Genomic DNA, 18,732 nt, shown 5'->3' on the forward strand with positions numbered 1-18,732 from the left:
ACTCCATGTTAATGAGAAAATCTAGCTATAACCTAGTGTTATAGGAAACACGGTGTAACATGTAGTTATTCATGAATTCAACAAACTTGTTTTTGAGTGCCTACAAAATACTCAAAGAAAAACCAGAAAAGTGTATCAATTACCAATAATGTTGTTAATTCTGTGGTGAGAATTTTTGGACCTTATTCTTTACCTCTCAAAGTATTCTTAGCCACTAATAACTTCTGCATCAATACCAACTACAGGTCAGGGCAAAATGGAAAATGTGTGCTGGTTTACCTGGGTCATTACAAGTAATCAAGTCTGTCATGAAAAAGAGATGGGATCCTTGGAGAGGATTACAATTTCTGGCCTGGCTTTGTACATGGGTCACTGTGGTTTTCTGTTCATCCTTTCCTTTGCCCATCTGGCTTATTACTGGGAAAATTCTGACCCAAGATGAAAGGGCTCTCTGCCATAGGCCGTCTAATTGGGAGGGAATTCTGTTCCATTAAAATATTCCAAGTTCTTCTCAGCAGAGGAGGAATCTACTAGTAAGATTTAAAACATCTGTGTGACAAGGGCATTTTTTAAAACTGAAGTTGATCATTTTCCTTTATTTATAATGTTATTCTTACTCTTTTGTATTTACTTTAATAAAAATTTTGGAAGGGCTTCTGTGAACATGGAGACTGGAAGATGGCTCATATCCCTTTAACTACCACCTCAAAGCTGTCTGCCTTTGAAATTCAAATGTTGCTGGTCTCTCTAGGCTGCCAGGGCTATGTCAAACCTTCAGCTCTGGTTGTGTCCTGGAAGAAAGAATGGGCATGGGATTCTTTCCCCTCTCAACTAGGGAAGCACCAGAGAGGTGTCAGAGTGCACCAAGAGAACTAGAAAGTAATAGATTTGGGGAAAAGCTTGGCATTTAGAATCCTGAAGACCCTGGTGAAGATCAGTAGAGGCCAGCATGAGGGCATTCCAATTCCTCCGACTCCTAAAAGAGCACGAAGGAAGAAAATAGGTGGGCAGAAACATATATGCTCCTGAGGTGGTAGAAACACAGAGATGTCAAAACAGATGCTTCCTTCTTTTCTAGAAGTTTGAAAGTAATCTTTTATGGAATATGTAATATTAAGTGCTAAAGAATCTTGAAATAGAAAGGAAATTATTTAAGATAGTTTTTTTTTTTTATTATTGAGAGAGAGAAACACACACACACACACACACACACACACACACACACACACACAGAGCAAGCAGAGAAGGGGCAGAGGGAGAGGGAGAGAATCTTAAGAAGGCTCTGTGCTCAGTGCAGAGCCCAATGCAGGGCTCAATCTCACAACTGTGAGATCATGACCTGAGGAGAAATCAAAAGTTGGATGCTTAACTGAATGAGCCACCCAGACACCCCTAAGAGAAATTTTATGAGTTGTTTGTTTGTGGGAGTTAAAACTGTATGGTTGGGGAAGTAAAAGACATTCCCAAGGTCTCATGGTGGGGAGTGGGGGAAATGGTAGGAGGAATAAGAGTCTTCTAAATCACTTATTGTGATTGCGTGGGGGGTCAGAGGGAAGGGATAAAAGTGAAATGAAATATTTGATCGGAAAGGCTATCTTGATGGAGAATAAAGTAGTATTTTATTGCCAGTAATAGTTATTATATGTAAGTATGACAGTGAATGGGAGGAAAAGAAATGTAAGACTTGATGAAATGTGATCCTCCTCTGAAACTTCAGAATTAATTAGGAAGAAAACAAACATAATGAATGACAACTTGAACAAACCAGTGATAATAAGCCTAAGAAAAAAGAAAAAAAAACAACAGAAAATAAGTAATAAACATAAGATTATATAAACAAAATTAAATATATCCAGTATTACACCAAATCTGAGCAAACTGAAATTTCTCATTAAAAAAGGAACGACAGGGGCGCCTGGGTGGCTCAGTCGGTTGAGCGTCCGACTTCGGCTCAGGTCATGATCTCGCGGTCTGTGAGTTGGACCCCCTCGCCGGGCTCTGTGCTGACCGCTCAGAGCCTGGAGCCTGTTTCAGATTCTGTGTCTCCCTCTCTCTCTGCCCCTCCCCCACTCATGCTCCGTCTCTCTCTCTCTCTCTCTCTCTCTCTCTCAAAAATAAATAAACATTACAAAAAAATTAAAAAAAAAAAAAAGGAATGATAGGGGCACCTGGGTGGCTTGGTTAAGTGTCTGACTTCGGCTCAGGTCATGATCTTGGCAGTTCGTGGGTTCGAGTCCTGCATCAGGCTCTGTGCTGACAGCTCAGAGCCTGAAGCCAGCTTCGGATTCTGTGTCTCCCTTTCTCTCAGCCCCTCCCATGCTTGTGCTCTGTCTCTCTCTCTGTCTCTCAAGAATGAATAAACTTAAAAAAAAAATTTTTAAATAAAAAAAATAAAAAAGGAACGATTGTCAGATGCGTTCCTTAAAAACCCAGCTATATGATGATTTCGCAAAATATATTTCAACCAAATGATAAGAAGATTGAAAACAGAGGAATGGGCAAAGATATCTGAGGCATATATACAAGCAAAAAGAAACCCGTACCATCAGTTATTAATATCAAAGTATAACTTAGAGTCAAATCATTAAACAGATATAAAGGGGGACATCAAAAGGTATAGTTTATGAATAATATTATAACAGTCATAAACCTATAAACAAAGATTAATATTTTATCAACATTTATTTAGAATTTGAATATGGATTATGGTCTGATTCAATTTTCTTTTTTTCTGGTTAAGTATTTAATCGTATTCGTTTTCATTTTTAAAATTTATTAATTTTTTAAAAATTTACATCCAAGTTAGTCAATGTATAGTGCAATAATAATTTCAGGAGTAGATTCCAGGGATTCATCCCCTACATATAACACCTAGCGCTCATCCCAACAAGTGTCTGCCTTAATGTCCCTTGCCCAATTAGCCCATCCCCCCACCCACAACTCGTCCACCAACTCTCAGTTTGTTCTCTGTATTTAAGAGTCTCTTATGGTTTGTCCCCCTCCTTGTTTTTATATTATTTTTGCTTCCCTTCTCTTGTGTTCATCTGTTTTCTATCTTAAATTCCACATATGAGAGAAGTCATATGATATTTGTCTTTCTCTAATTTCACTTAGCATAATACACTCTAGTTCCATCCACGTTACTGCAAATGGCAATGGCAAGATTTCATTCTTTTTTGATCACTGAGTAACACTCCATTACACACACACACACACACACACACACACACACACACACACGTACTACATCTTCTTTATTCATTTATCTGTCGATGGATGTTTGGGCTCTTTCCATACTTTGGCTATTGTTGATAGCACTGCTATAAACACTGGGGTGTATGTGCCCCTTCGAAAAGCATTCCTGTATCCTTTGGATAAATACCTAGTAGTGCAATTGCTCAGCTGTAGGGTAGTTCCATTTTTCTTTTTTTTGAGGAAACTCCATACTGTTTTCCAGAATGCCTGCACCAGTTGGCACTCCCACCAGCAGTGCAAAAGGGTTCCTCTTTCTCCACATCCTCACCAACATCTGTCATTGCCTGAGTTGTTAATTTTAGCCATTCTGACAGGTGTGAGGTAGTATCTCATAGTGGTTTTGATTTGTATTTCCCTGATTATGAGTGACGCTGAGTATCTTTTTAAGCCTGTTAGCCATCTGGATGTCTTCTTTGGAAAAATGTCTATTCATGTCTTTTGTCTATTTTTTCACTGGATTATTTATTTTTTGGGTGTTGAGTTTGATAAGTTCTTTGTAGATTTTGGGTACTAACTCTTTATCTGATATGTCGTTTGCAAATATCTTCTCCCATTCCGTCAGTTGCCTTTTAGTTGTGCTGTTTTCCTTGCCGTGCTTAATGAGGTCCCAATAGTTCATTTTTGCTTTTGTTTCCCTTGCCTCTGGAGACATGTCAAGTAAGAAGTTGCTGTAGCTGAGGTCAAAGAGGTTTTTTCCCGCTTTCTCCTCTAGGATTTTGATGGCTTCCTGTCTTTCGTCCATTTTGAGTTTATTTTTGTGTGCGGTGTAAGAAAGTGGTCCAGGTTTTTTCTTCTGAATGTCACTGTCCAGGTTTCCTAACACCATTTGCTAAAAACATTGTCTTTATCCCATTGGATATTCTTTCCTGCCTTGTCAAAGATTCGTTGGCCGTACGTTTGTGGGTCCATTTCTGGGTTCTCTATTCTGTTCCATTGATCTATGTGTCTGTTTTTGCGCCAATACCATACTGTCTTGATGATTACATGTTTGTAATACAGCTTGAAGTCTGGGATTGTGATGCCTCCAGCTTTGGTTTTCTTTTTCAGGATTGCTTTGGCTATTTGGGGTCCTATCTGGTTCCATACAAATTTTAGGATTGTTTGTTCTAGCTCTGCGAAGCATGCTGGTGTTATTTTGATAGGGATTGCACTGAATATGTACATTGCTTTGGGTAGTATCAACATTTTAACAATATTTTTTCTTCCAATCCAGGAGCATGGATATTTTTCCTTTTGTGTGTGTGTTCTCTTCAATTTCTTTCATAAGCTTTCTATAGTTTTCAGCGTATAGATTTTTCACATCCTTGGTTAGGTTTATTCTTCAGTATTTTATGGTTTTTGGTGCAACTGTAAGTGGGATTGATTTCTTGATTTCTCTTTCTGCTGCTTCATTATTGTGTAGTGAAATGCAAGTGATTTCTGTGCATTGATGTTATATCCTGCGACTTTGCTGAATTCATGGGTCAGTTCTAGCAGTTTTTTGGGGGAAATCTTTTGGGTTTCCACATAAGAGTATCATGTCATCTTTGAAGAGTGAAAGTTTTACTTCCTCCTTGCTGATTTGGATGCTTTTATTTCCTCATGTTTTCTGATTGCTGAGGCTATGACTTCCAATACTATGTTGAATAACAGTGGTGAGAGTGGACACCCCTGTCGTGTTGCTGACCTTAGGGGGAAAGCTCTCAGTTTTTCTCCATTGAGGATGATATTGGCAGTGGATCTCTCATATATGGCTTTTATGATCTTGAGGTATGATCCTTCTATCCCTACTTTCTTTAGGGTTTTTTACCAAGAAAGGATGCTGTATTTTGTCAAATGCTTTCTTTGCATCTATTGAGAGGATCATGTGGTTCTTATCCTTTCATTTATTAATGTGATGTATCACATTGATTTGTGGATATTGAACCAGTCCTGTATCCCAGGTATAAATCCCACTTGATTGTGAATGAATAACTCTTTTAATGTATTGTTGGATCTGGTTGGCTAGTATCTTGTTGAGAATTTTTGCATCCATGTTCATCAGGGAAATTGGTCTGTAGTTCTTTTTTTTAGCGGGGGCTTTGCCTGGTTTTGGAATCAAGGTAATGCCGGCCTCGTAGAATGAGTTTGGAAGTTTCCCTTCCATTCTTTTTTTTTTTGGAACAGCTTCAAAGGAATAGGTGTTAACTCTTCTTTAAATGTTTGGTAGAATTCCCCTGGAAAGCCATCCAGCCCTGGACTCCTGTTTTTTGGGAGATTTTTGATTGCTGATTCAATTTCTTTACCAGTTATGGGTCTGTTCAAATTTCCTTTTCTTCCTGATTCAGTTTTGGTAGTTTATTTGTTTCTAGGAATTTGTCCATTTCTTCCAGATTGCCCAAGTTGTTGGCATGTAATTGCTCATGATATTCTTATTATTGCTTGTATTTCTGCAGTGTTGGTTGTGGTCTCTCCTCTTTCATTCATGATTTAATTTATTTGGGTCCTTTCCTTTTTCTTTTTGATCAGTCTGGCTACAGTTTTATCCATTTTGTTAATTCTTTTAAAGAACCACCTCCTGGTTTCATTGATCTGTTTTACTGTTTTTTTTCTATTTCAATATCATTGATTTCTGCTCTAATCTTTATTATCTCCCTTTTTCTGCTGGTTTAGGGTTTTTTTTTTTTTTCATTTTTTTGTTTTTGTTTTTGTTTGTTTGTTTTTGCTGTTCTTTTCCCAGCTCTTTTAGGTGTAACGTTAGGTTGTGCATTTGAGACCTTCCTTCCTTCTTTAGGAAGGCCTGGATTGCCATATATTTCCCTCGAGTGACTGCCTTTGCTCCATCCCAGAGGTTTTAGACTGTCGTGTTTTCATTTTCATCGGCTTCCATGTACTTTTTAATTTCCTCTTTAAATTCCTGGTTAACCCATTCATTCTTTAGTAGGATGTTCTTTAATCTCCAAATATTCATGGTCTTTCCAAATTTTTTCTTTTAGTTGACTCTGAGTTTCATAGCATTGTGGTGTAAAATCATGCAAGGTATGATTTTGATCTTTTTGTACTCATTGAGGGCTGATTTGTGTCCCAGCATGTGATCTACTCTGGAGAATGATCCTTGTGCACTCGAGAAGAATGTGTGTTCTGCTGCTTTAGGATGAAAAGTTCTGAATATATCTGTTAAGTCCATTCAGTCCAGTGTGTCATTCAAAGCCATTGTTTCCTTGTTGATTTTCTGCTGACGTGGTATGTCCATTGTTGTGAGTGGGGTGTTGAAGTCTCTTACTATTACGGTATTATTATCAATGAATTTATGTTTGTGATTGATTTACATATTTGGGTGGAAACGTTGGTGACACAAATATTTACAACTGTTAGATCTTCTTGGTGGACAGACTCCTTAATTACGATATAATGACTTTCTTCATCTCTTGTTATGGTGTTTATTTTAAAATCTAGTTTGTCTGATATAAGTATGTCTACTCCAACTTTCTTTTGATGACCATTAGCATGATAGATGGTTCTCCATTCCCTTACTTTCAATCTGTCAGTGTGTTTAGGTCTAAAATGAGTCTCTTATAAACAGCATATAGATGGATCTTTTTTCTTATCCATTCTGATACCCTATGTCTTTTGATTGGATATTTAGATATCCAATTCAGATATCCAATTTAGATATCCAATCTAAATTGATATTTAGAGTGAGTACTGAAAGATATGAATTTAGAGCCATCGTGTTGCCTGTAGAGTTGGTGTTTCTGGTGATAATCTCTGGTCCTTTCCATTCTTTGTTGCTTTTGGTCTTTTTTTGTTTTATCTTTTCTCCAAAGAGCCCCCTTAAAATTTCTTGCAGGGCTGGTTTAGTGGTCACAAACTCCTTTAGTTATGTTTGTCTGGGAAACCCTTTCTCTCTCCTTCTATTTTGAATGACAGCCTTGCTGGATAAATAATTCTTTGCTGCGTATTTTTCCTATTCAGCATGTTGAATATATCCTGCCACTCCTTTCTTGCCTGCCAATTTTCTGTGGATAGGTCTGCTGTGAATCTGATCTGTCTTCCCTTATAGATCTACGACTTTTTTCCCCCTTGCTGCTTTCACAATTCTTTCCTTGTCTGTGTATTTTGTGAATTTTACTATGACATGCCTTGTTGATGGTCCGTTTTTGTTGAGTCTAATGGGAGTTTTCTGTGCTTCTTGGATCTTGATGTCTGTGTCCTTCCCCAGATTAGGAAAGTTTTCTGCTATAATTTGCTCACATAAACCTTCTGCCCCTTTCCCCTCTTTTCATCTTCTGGGACTCCTATGATTCAGATGTTATTCCTTTTTAATAAGTCACTGAGTTCTCTAAGTCTTGTATCATGCTCTTTTGCCTATATTTCTCTCTTTTTTTTCTGCTTCATTATTCTCCATAATGTTGTCTTCTATATCGCTCTTTGCTTCTCCGCTTCATCCATTTTTGCCGCTGTGGCATCCATTTGAGATTGCATCTCAGTTATAGCATTTTTAATTATGTCCTGACTAGATTTTACTTCTTTTATCTCTGCAGAAAGGGATTCTCTACTTTTTCAACACCAGCTAGTGTTTTTATTATCATGGTTCTAAATTCTACATCAGACATCTTGCTTATATCTGTGTTGATTAAGCCCTTGGCTGTCATTTCTTCTTGTTCTTTCTTTTGGGGTGAATTCCTTCGCTTTGTCATTTTAGAGGAAGAAAAATTAATTAAATAAAAAATAAAAATTAAAAAATTGAAGACAAAATATCAAATGAAGGAAGATAGATCCTATATGTGTTTTGGTCTGCTTCTTAAAAGAAGCTTGATAGAATAGAAGCAAGAAGGGGGAAGAAAAGGGGGAAAAAAGGTAAGAAAATTTATATAATAAAATTAAAGAAAATGAAATGGAAGAAAGTATTTTTAAAAATAAAGAATAAGGTATAAAAAATAAAAATAAAATTTTCTCTTTCTGTATCCAAGAAAGAGGAAAAACAGAAAACAATTTAAGCAAAAACAGAAGGAAAGAAAATGAAGAAATAAATGAACCATCAAGTGGAATGAAACCTGAATGAAGTTATATCCAGTTTCCCCTAGAACTGGAACTACGAAGTCTTCTTTAGACCGTACACTAAACAGGTGGAGTGACTTGTGCTGGTCTTCTAGGAGATGTGCCTGGAAGCGCAGTTGGGTGGGGCTTGGTGTAACAGTCTGTTCTCCACTAGGTGGCGCTGCTTAGCTTGCTGGGGTGGATCAGTGTGGTGAGCATGTGCGTGCAAGGGAGAGGTGGCTTCGCCCAGCTCCCTAGTCTCTGGCATAGGAACTTTGTGCTTTCGCTGACACAATCAAGCACCCCTCCTTTGTCTCAGGCCTTCCTCGACTCCCTGTCCCTACCCGGTCTGTGTCCAAGCTGTCCACCTGCCAGGTGGCACCTCCCTCTAGAGTTTATCTCAGATGGAGCTGTGTTTCAAAACCCCAGACACTTGAGAGACCCCTGAGGCTGGGACCCGTGCCAACTCTGGGGAGAGTCTTGCTGAGCAATGGCCAGGTGCTGACTTGCCCCAGAAGACATTTGTGCGATCGTGCAGTGGCAGAGGGTCAGGGATTACGGCAAACCACAACACACAGCCGGTTCCAGGTTTCATCATACTCTGACGTCCAATACCAGCAAACGTGGCTGCTCTCTGGGGTCTGACGGGACTTTCGCCCATGGGGAGGCCATATGGCCTCTACCAAATGCACCCCAAGTAGGAGAACTGCTTCTCCTTATTGGCACAAGGACCCGTCAAACCCCACTACCTGCCCCTGGGGATTTGCCCTACTTCCTCACCAGAGCACCACCAGGCACTGACCTCCAGAACTTCAGGCTCTGTGCTCCACTGTTTATAGAATCCTGGTGGTACTGACACCCTCTCCTTTCTTCCCATCAATAGATTTGGGGGGGGGGCAGATTTCTTGTTCAGTCCCCTGAGAGTGTTTTCACTCTTTCTCTTTCTCTCCAGCTACTTTCAGGGAAGTGTTGTTCTTCCATGATCGTGATGGACCGCGCTCTCTTCCTCTCTTTTCTCTGTCCTCTCTCAGCAAAAACAGCTCCCTACCCTCCGTGGCTTTTCTCTCCCCCAGTCCACCTCTCCACACTGTGTACCTGCTGAGTTCTGTGGCTCAAGTTATGCAGATTGTTGTGTTGATCCTCAGCTCAGTTTCCTAGGTGCTTGACGTGGTTTGCTGCTGATCTAGCTGCGCTTCAGGGATGAGGCAAGCTCAGGGTCCCCATGCTGCTCCACTGTCTTAACTCCCACCAAAACAAATCACTGACACAGACAATACCAGAGATGAATCTAAAACACATATGCTGAGTAAAAGGAGCTGTGGCAGAACATATGTTTCAAGGATGGCTGAGACATAGATTTCCCGCCCCACACGATCTTATTACAGTGTGACTGATACATCTCCCACCAAAAGCTTAGACTGAATCTGGGCAGGGTCTTGTGATTGCTTCAGTAACAGCATTTGGTGGAAGGGAGGCTCTGTGACTTCTGTGACTTCACTGGGCTACAGATTTAGAGGAGAACTGTTTTAAGTTGCTTGCAATAGACTTTTCCCCATAGGACCCATGTGAAGGTGAGACACAGACAAACACTGAGATGGCGGCCATGTAGTGCAGGGATACTCTGGCCATATTAACAAAGAAAAGTAACAACAACATTACAGATAGCCACAGCTATACTAAGTACCCTTTTTATAAATACTGATGTCACGCATTAGCAAATGTGGCCAAAGAGCTCAATTGTAATTTGAGCAATACCTATCAATTCTCCCTTACTCTGTAGGGAAAAAAAGGTAAGGTTGAGTGAAAAAGTCAAGTTATCTTGAAATCTTTCTCTAGTGTGCGTGTGAAACCAGCGACAGACAGGATGCGTTCTTTCTTTGGACCTGAGTTTTTTTCCCCAAGCTTTTCAGAATGCCTTCTTGATGTCAAACAAGCATTTTGAATGATTGTTATAAATAGGCTTACAAAAGTAGTTTTTCTGGAGTGTTCAGTGGCATCCAAAATGCTCACCATTAACTGGCAGATTTTGCATTATGTCTTTAAGCTCCTTTTCAGTGAGGTCCATGCCCATAGCTCCCAAAACTTCATCCACTTTACTGGAATCAATCTTCCCTCCTTATGGAAAAAAAAGTATACAGGTAACAGTTAATGTCCCTAAAATGTGGGATAAACCCTCACCTCCAGAGGATTATGGTTATCATGTTCCTCCAAAAAACCAAAGCCTGATGAGATCTTTACAGGAGGACAGAGTCAATAATAAGAGTTCGAGTTTGAGTTTATTGTTTTAATTTTAATCTTAATATAAGCACGCCCAGTATAAAAACTGAAAGGTGACAGAATGACTTCTCAGAGAATTCTAGTAGGGTGATAACAATTCCAGCTTTTCTAACCACTATTGTCTCATTTTGATTGTGTTCGCTTTTACAATTAATGTCTAGTTATGTTAAGGCATGCTGTTTTTCCATTACCATTTAAAATTTTTTAAAATTTAAGTAAAAAGTAAATCAGTATCAGTGAAAATATTAATAGTAGTACAAATAGTGTGTGGATTTGGTAGAAATCATGAAGGTGGTATTCGGAACCTTGCTTAGACATGACCTTTTTCCTGGCCTGCTCCCTGTCTATCTATTCAGTCCCATGTTCTTTCAGTTTCTTGGAGACTTTCTAGCACTCTCTTGCTCTCTTGGTCTAAATGTCAGACTAGTAGTCTTTTGTTGCTGAATAAACTAACTGAAGAGGTGCTAATTTTCCCTTTACTTTTGCTATGTTTCCTGGGCTCTGATAATTTCTACTTCTGTCAAAGTTTGAAAAATCCCGAGAAAGCATAGGAATTCTTTCCAAGTTACAACATAAAAGATGATCTCCTAAAGAACACGATCATCCACAAAAGAAACAAAAGTATATAATAATGTGTTAAGTGGCAGAGTTGACAATTTAATCACAAGGAATTAGTCTAAATGCCAAACGTGATGATCTCAGACTCATTTGTGTTTTGTTAAGTTTCTCCCTTACCTTTAAGAAACTTTATACCATCCAGCAACCTTCTTCGATAGACCTTTCCATCTGTAAGGAAAAGGACTATTCAGATCACAGAAGAGCAATGTGGAATTTCATTACTGTCTAGTAAGAAATCAGCAATTTCAGTAAGACATCTTTTGTGAACTGCCTTAGAAATTTTCTGATTTAGTGGCAAATAATGAAATTGTAAGGGATGGGGATACTGACATTCTGCCATCCTGAAAAATATCTTTTACTTTTCTTTTGTGATATTTTCATTTTCCCCTATTAGATCACTCCTTTCTCTTTTTCTCATTTATTCTGGATTAAATTTTACATCTCTTGATAGACTCAAAAGTTATAAGTAATATAACTGAATCCTGATGATAGGAGCCACGATGATACAACGGTTACTTCTCAAACTAAAGATAAATTTGGCACAGAGAAAATTTTAACATATAATAGTCATTTAAAATTATGTAACATGAATCATGAAATTATTTCTGACAAGCAATAAGATAGAGACAATTTTACAAGTTTTCACAAGTTAACAATACACTTCCCTGTATGACTACATTTTTTTTTAAATACTCACTATCAACTGGCAGATTTTTCACCAGTTGTGAGAGTTCTTTATCTGTGAGTTCTATTCCCATGTTTCCTAGAACTGTTTCCATGTCATTGACATCAATTTCCTCTCCTTTAAAAGGACAGAAATGGTAACATGTGAGATTTTAAAGAACCATCTAATTATTCTAAATAATAATGAAATCTCTTATTACTGTTTAATTATTAGCACCAACTACTCAATACATAATAAAGTCAAATGAGTCCTGTTTGACTGTAGTTATGGTAAAATATTAAAGTGTTTATTTCCATAACTTTAGTAATAATAGAGACAAAATAACAGAGTGCATAGTAATGCATTTCATAATATTCTGTTGTGGGAGATTACTAGTAGGTAATAAAACTTTAGTCTCTTTTTATTGCACTAATGTTTTTAGTAAAAATCTGGAAAAAATGAGATTATAGGGCCTAACAAAATATGGCACTATGTTTTGTTGTTAAAGCATCGACAAACCGGAGAAAGACAAATACTTTCTGATTTCAGTCTATGTGGAATTTAAGAAACAAAACAGATGAACACAGGGGAAGGAGAAAAAAAAGGGAGAGGGAGGCAAACTCTTAACTATAGAGAACAAACTGAGGGTTGATGGAGAACGAACTGAGGTGGGCAAGGGATGGGCTAAATGGGTGATGGGTTTTAAGGCGGGCACTTGTTATAATGAGCACTGGGTGTTACATAAGTGATGAATCACTAAATTCTACTCCTGAAACCAATATTACACTATATGATAACTAACTAGAATTTAAAGAAAAACTTAAAAAAAAAAAAAGAAAACCCTGAAAAACCAAAGTCCAGGAAATCAGTTTATTAAAAATTATGCCTAATTTATTTACTATTATTTTTAATGCTTATTTATTTTGAGAGAGAGTAAGCAGGGGAGGGGCAGAGAGAAAGGGACAGAGAGAATCCCAAGCAGGCTCCGTGCAGAGCCAGATGCGGGGCTTGATCTCACGAACCGTGAGATCATGACCTGAACCAAAATCAAGAGTCAGACACTTAACTGACCGAGCTACCCAGGTGCCCCAAAATATCATAATTTAAAAGGAATATAAAGTAACAGGGAAGAATATGTGTAAAGAATCAGAATCATATGTATTTGGTAACTTTTTCCTCACCTGTAACATCCTCTACTTTTTCCATAAGTTTTTGCAGATCAACTTTCTTAGAGCCTGTAAGACAAAGTTTAATCAGAGAAGAATAATAACATGGACTCAGAAAAAAGATACATAGGACAGGAGGTTTTTTTTTTTTTTTAATCTAAGATTTTTTTTTTTAAATCTAAGATTTAACCAATCTAAGATTGGTTCCAGAAGATGACCAAGGAAAATAATTCATTAGCAATGAGGACCAAGATTTAATAATAAATAATGAAAAAAAAAAAGATCTTCAATGGTTTCATTAAATAATAAAGATGAAAACTGTCAAAGTTTATTTCACCTAATATTTAAGAAAATTCACGTTATAACTATTCCATGATTCTTAGAAGAAACAATGAATTCAATGCCGACTGTTTCAAGTGTGTTGGGATGTGATTTTTTTCTGAGCAAATTAGGTTATTGTACTCCACAGCTTTTGAACTTTGAAATGAGACGTATAAAAATAAACTTTACCAAAAGATTGACTTTGTTCCAAGAGGTCCTTTAAAATCTTTTGAGATTGAAAACACTGTATGTTGAATGTCCTATCATATTATTCATGTACATATTATTCATGTACAATTTTTCTTCTTCAATTATTAAATGTTCTAACTCTGCCAGGCCCACATTCGTTAGTGGCTTTGTGTGATTTGAGTAATCCTTCAATCTTACTTTCCTCACTTTTTAAAATTATGTATCTCTCAGTATTCGTTAGGATTGTTATCTTGTGTTACCACATGTTGATGCAATGGGCAGGTAGAGACCAATGTTAAGCAGTGAGGGATATTTGATAGGAACTAGTTACTTAAGTGGTCAATTTAGTGATCCGCTGAACCTAATTGGTAGATAAAAAAACAGCCAAAATCCTGTCATTTTACCACACCATTTGTATACATCTTTTTAAAAAAATTTTTAATGTTTATTTATTTTTGAGAGAGAGAGAGACACACACACACACAGAATGTGAGCAGGGGAGGGGCAGAAAGAGAGACAGACACAGCATCCGAAGCCGGCTCCAGGCTCTGAGCTGTCAGCACAGAGCCTGATGCAGGGCTCAAACTCACAAACCGTGAGATCATGACCTGAGCCGAAGTTGGACGCTTAACCAACTGAGCCACCCAGGCACCCCATGTATTCATCTTAAATTAAAAACAAAATAAATTAAGCTTAAAAAAGTAGAATTTAAAACATACTTTGTGTAACAGGCTAAAAAAAAAAAGAGCGTTTAAGAAAAGGTAAATGTCCCTTCTTTTACCTCTCCTCAGCTTCAGTACCTCTCCTCACTATTACTAACAGTTTTGTGTATAGCCTTCCAGAACTTTCTTATGTTTATAAAGTGTATTACATATATTTTTTAAAAATTGTAATACTACACATATTTTTCTGTTAACTTTCTTTGTTATAGTGACCAGAAAAGAAAGCATCTCAATATCTATGAATAGAGAAATGAGGAATGGCTGAATAATTACATTTCATTTACATTTGTAAATAAAAAAGGCAGATGTTACCACTTTACACTGACAGATTCCTCAGAATGTGCCAATCTACACAGGCTCCTCTTTACACAGGACATACTGCATTATTAAGATTTGACACACAGAGCTTTCTCCTGAAGGCACAGATAGGTGTGTGGCATTTCTAGGTTTTAGTTTTGAGAACCCTGTGTCAATGACAGGTGCACTTAGTGGCTGTCAAATCTTCATATTCTTTTATAAGCGAATAAGCCATCCGGCTCAATGGTCAGAACACAGAGAGGACTGTATTTGGCAGGTACACACAACGGCCTTGGCACTGAGGAGTGGAGCCTCTCATGGATGATGTTCTGCACCACGGTGTGAATGGCAGTGATATACGGATCAGCAAAAACAAACAAACAAACAAACAAACAAAAACCACATTGCAGATCCTATTTTTGTAAAACCAGACAACAAAAATCCCTCCCCTTCTCACTAGCATCCACCCCTAGTCCAAGATGTATAAAGAAATAGATGAGAGGTTTTAAAGCAACAAAAATGAACAGCCTTTGGGGCACCTGGGTGGCTCAGTCGGTTAAGCATCACCTTCAGCTCAGGTCATGATCTCACGGTTCCTGGGCATTGGGCTCTGTGCTGACAGCTTGGAGCCTGGAACCTGCTTCGAGTTGTGTGTCTCCCTCTCTGCCCCTCCCCTACTCACATTCTGTCTGGCTCTCTCTCAAAAATAAATAAACATTAACAAAAAAAACACTAAAAAAAAAGAACAGCCTTTTTACCCCCTGAGTTCTTCTGCAAGCTATTTGAATGTCTTCAGGCAACAAATAATTTAAACTTTTGAAACAGTCAAAATTAATCCTGCAAGCACATCTGTTTAAAATCACAGTGTTTTCTATAATGCTCACCACGCAGAAGATCCTTTAACAGATTCAGTTCCTTTTCTGTCAGCTTGACCTCCATAGCTTCTAAAACAGGGTCCAGGTTATTTACATCAATCTTCCCTCCTTGAAAACATGAAAAGGAAAGAAAAAATGGAATGAATACAAAATATTTAGAAAAATTCATGAACGTATATTATTATCTTCAACTAACAGACATTAATGTTTTCCCCCTTTCCCCCAGTTTTATCTTATTTAAAAATTTTTTTTAATGTTTATTCATTTTTGAGAGGCAGAGAGAGACAGAGCATGGGCAGGGAAGGGGCAGAGAGAGGGAGACACAGAATCTGAAGTAGGCTCCTGGCTGTGAGCTGTCAGCACAGAGCCCGACGCGGGGCTCAAACTCACGAACTGCGAGATCATGACCTGAGCCGAAGTCCATCGCTCAACCCCTGAGCCACCCAGGCGCCCCTCCCCCAGTTTTATTGAATAATTGACATATGACAGTGTATAAGTTTAAGGTGTACAATATATGTATATATATACACTGCAAAATGATTACCACAATAAGTTTAGTTAACACATCTGTCATCTCACATAGTTACATTTTTGGTTGTGTGTATGGTGAGAACTTTTAAATTTACTCTTTTAGCAATTTCCAAAAATATGATAGTGTTGTTAATTATAGTCAACGTGCCTTACATTATATCTCCAGAACTTACCCCTCTTATAGCTGGAAGTTTGCATCCTTTTGACTACCTTCACCTATTCCTCTCCCCAACCCCCTGCCTCTGGCAGCTACCGATCAGGTCTCTGTTTCTATGAGTTTGGTTTTTTAGATTCCACCCATAGGAGGTATCATATAGTATTTGTTTTCTTCTGTCTGACTTATTTCACTTAGCATAATGCCCTCAAGTTTCATCCTTGTTGAAAATGGCAGGCTTTCCTTGTTTTCTGCGGTCAAATAATATTCTATTATGTATTATGTATGTACATATTTATATATATTTATTCTATTTTCTTCATTCATCTGTCAAGAGACATGTTGTGTCTTTGTCTTGGGTATTGCAGATAATGCTGCAATGAACATGGGGGTGCAAATATCTCTTTAAGATAGTAATAGTTGGTGCTGTTACATGAATATACTGCTAAAAGAGAATGACTTCACAATCTAGCATAACTGCTAAAATTTTCAAGCAGAGAACAAAACTACAATATATATGTACAACTCTTTACAAGCTGAGTTACAATTTAAAGAGTTAAAAGCAGGGGCACCTGGGCGGCTCAGTTGGTTGAGCGTCCAACTTCAGCTCAGGTCATGATCTCATGGTTTGTGAGTTCGAGCCCCACGTTGGGCTCTGTGCTGACAGCTCAGAGCCTGGAGCCTGCTTTTGGGTTCTGTGTCTCCCTCTCTCTCTGCTCCCTCCCGCCCCCACTCGCACTCTGTCTCTCTCGGTCTCTCTCTTAAAAATAAAAAAGCATTAAAAAATTAAAAAAAAATAAAGAGTTAAAAGCAGAGTTAGAATTAGAATTTGTTTCCTCAAACGTTAAACATACAGGCCCAGGAAAAAGTTAGGTGGGGCAGGGCTGAGCAAGTGTAACTAAAGAGCAATAACCAGTAATCTCCACCAAGAAGGAGAGATTATAGTCCTTTCCTAAACTCTTACTCTGAGATTGTTTTGTCTGCTTCTGCTCACATTTTGGAGTAAGTCCCAAACCTTCTTCCTTTCTCCTTCCCACCTTCCTCCCTTGCACACGCTTGCCTGCCGTCCTTCCTTCCTTCCTTCCTTCCTTCCTTCCTTCCTTCCTTTCCTTCCATCTTTATTTCTGTTCATATAATTGTTTCTTCAGAGAAAGCTTCAAAAACACAATGCAGTAGAGAACTTTTCATCTAAGATAAAGTAAGGATTACTACCAGCAAAAACATAGATGTGGTACAAGAAGCAAAATAAGGTGTTATATTCTAGTGATATAAATGTAATGCTTAAGGATATTTCATATGCCTCATCTTTGTGCTTCTTACTCACTTTTATTATACTTCACATCCTTCAGCAACCTGCTTTGAAACACCTTTCCGTGGGCTGTAAGAAAAAGTACAATTCAGATCTCCAGAAAACCAAAACATTACAAATTATATGATTGTAGAAAGATACATTTCAATGATTTGCTTTAAAAATGCATCTATTTTATAGTTATACGATATGGACATTTAAAAATATAAATGTTTGTGGTGCCTGAGTGGCTCAGTCGGTTAAGGATCTGACTCTTGATTTGGGCTCAGGTCATGATCTCAGTCATCAGACTGAACCCCATGTCAGGCTCTGTGCTGACTGTGGAGCCTGCTTGAGATTCTCTCTCTCCCTCTCCCTCTCTCTCTCTCTCTCTCTCCCTCCCTCCCTCCCTCCCTCTACCCCTGCCCTGCTCGTGTGCTCTAGATAGATAGATAGATAGATAGATAGATAGATAGATAGATAGATGTTTTCCACAGTGACAAACTTACCCATTCTTTGGAATTAGAGACATTTATTAAACTCTCCCATGGTGCAATTCTAAAAAATACATTAAAATATTTCTTCCTTTTTATTCTACTGATGTCCTCTTTCTCCTTCATTATGTTTCCTTGCTCTTATTGCAAAACTAATACCAATCTGAGAGGATAGTATTAATCACTCAGATTACTATATGGCAATGTAGCGATGAATCTCAGATTGTGTTCCAAGAGGTACTGAAAGAATTTCTTTTCAAGTCAGAAGTGCCTTTATCTATTAATTTATGGCATTTTAAGACAAAACTGTACTACTCAAAGATTGAGAATGGCTCGCACTGACCCATAAAGTCAGGTTTCCTGGAAGGCATGGTGGCATTTATGTGGCATTTATTTACCATCAAGGGGCAGTGTTTTCCTCAGTTGCTTGGCCTCCTCGTCTGTAAGCTCAATCCCCATGTCTTTTAGAGTATTTTGTAGGTCCCTGGAATCAACCTTTTCTCCTTTGAAAAGACAGAATAGTTACAGGTTAAACTATTAACGGACAATCTTATTATTTAACATGGTCTAAACATTTACTTTTGCTGCTCTAGTCCTTTCTCTGATACCAGAATGAAAAGGAAAGATGGAGTGAAAGATTTGCTACTAAAAAGAGTCAAATGCTAAATAAAAAAATAGAATTTGTCCCTCAATATTAGCAAATGGGATGTATCCCTAACACTGGGAATGATATCACATAGTACAGAAGCAAATCTGGTCATATAATTATCCAGAAATAAGGTCAAGAGACGGTTAGTATGATACAAGACACAATTAACAAAGTATGACATATTTTACTTTACTTTGTTAAAACTATGTAATTAGCTGTTGGTAATGGACTTTT

General features: G+C 38.0%; 1 protein-coding gene and 1 long non-coding RNA gene across 3 annotated transcripts in view; one reads left to right on the forward strand and one right to left on the reverse strand.

Moving 5' to 3' along the window:
• Positions 1–18,354, reverse strand: part of LOC145715118 (uncharacterized) — a 42,625-nt gene extending 24,271 nt beyond the window's left edge. Inside the window, exons 1-7 of the mRNA XM_081794714.1 lie at positions 18,248–18,354; positions 17,392–17,445; positions 15,392–15,490; positions 12,994–13,047; positions 11,846–11,950; positions 11,266–11,316; positions 10,264–10,368 (exon numbers count right to left, since the gene is read on the reverse strand). Coding sequence (XP_081650840.1) covers positions 10,264–10,368; positions 11,266–11,316; positions 11,846–11,950; positions 12,994–13,047; positions 15,392–15,490; positions 17,392–17,445; positions 18,248–18,308 — 529 coding nt within the window. The 5' untranslated portion in view covers positions 18,309–18,354. The remainder of the gene's footprint in view (positions 1–10,263; positions 10,369–11,265; positions 11,317–11,845; positions 11,951–12,993; positions 13,048–15,391; positions 15,491–17,391; positions 17,446–18,247) is intronic.
• Positions 1–18,732, forward strand: part of LOC145715120 (uncharacterized) — a 353,021-nt gene that overhangs the window by 63,982 nt on the left and 270,307 nt on the right. The gene's annotated exons all lie outside the window — the stretch shown is intronic.

Source organism: Panthera onca (genome assembly GCF_046562875.1).
Source record: "Panthera onca isolate mPanOnc1 chromosome E1 unlocalized genomic scaffold, mPanOnc1 haplotype 2 h2.Chr16_ul_10, whole genome shotgun sequence".
NCBI lineage: Eukaryota > Metazoa > Chordata > Mammalia > Carnivora > Felidae > Panthera > Panthera onca.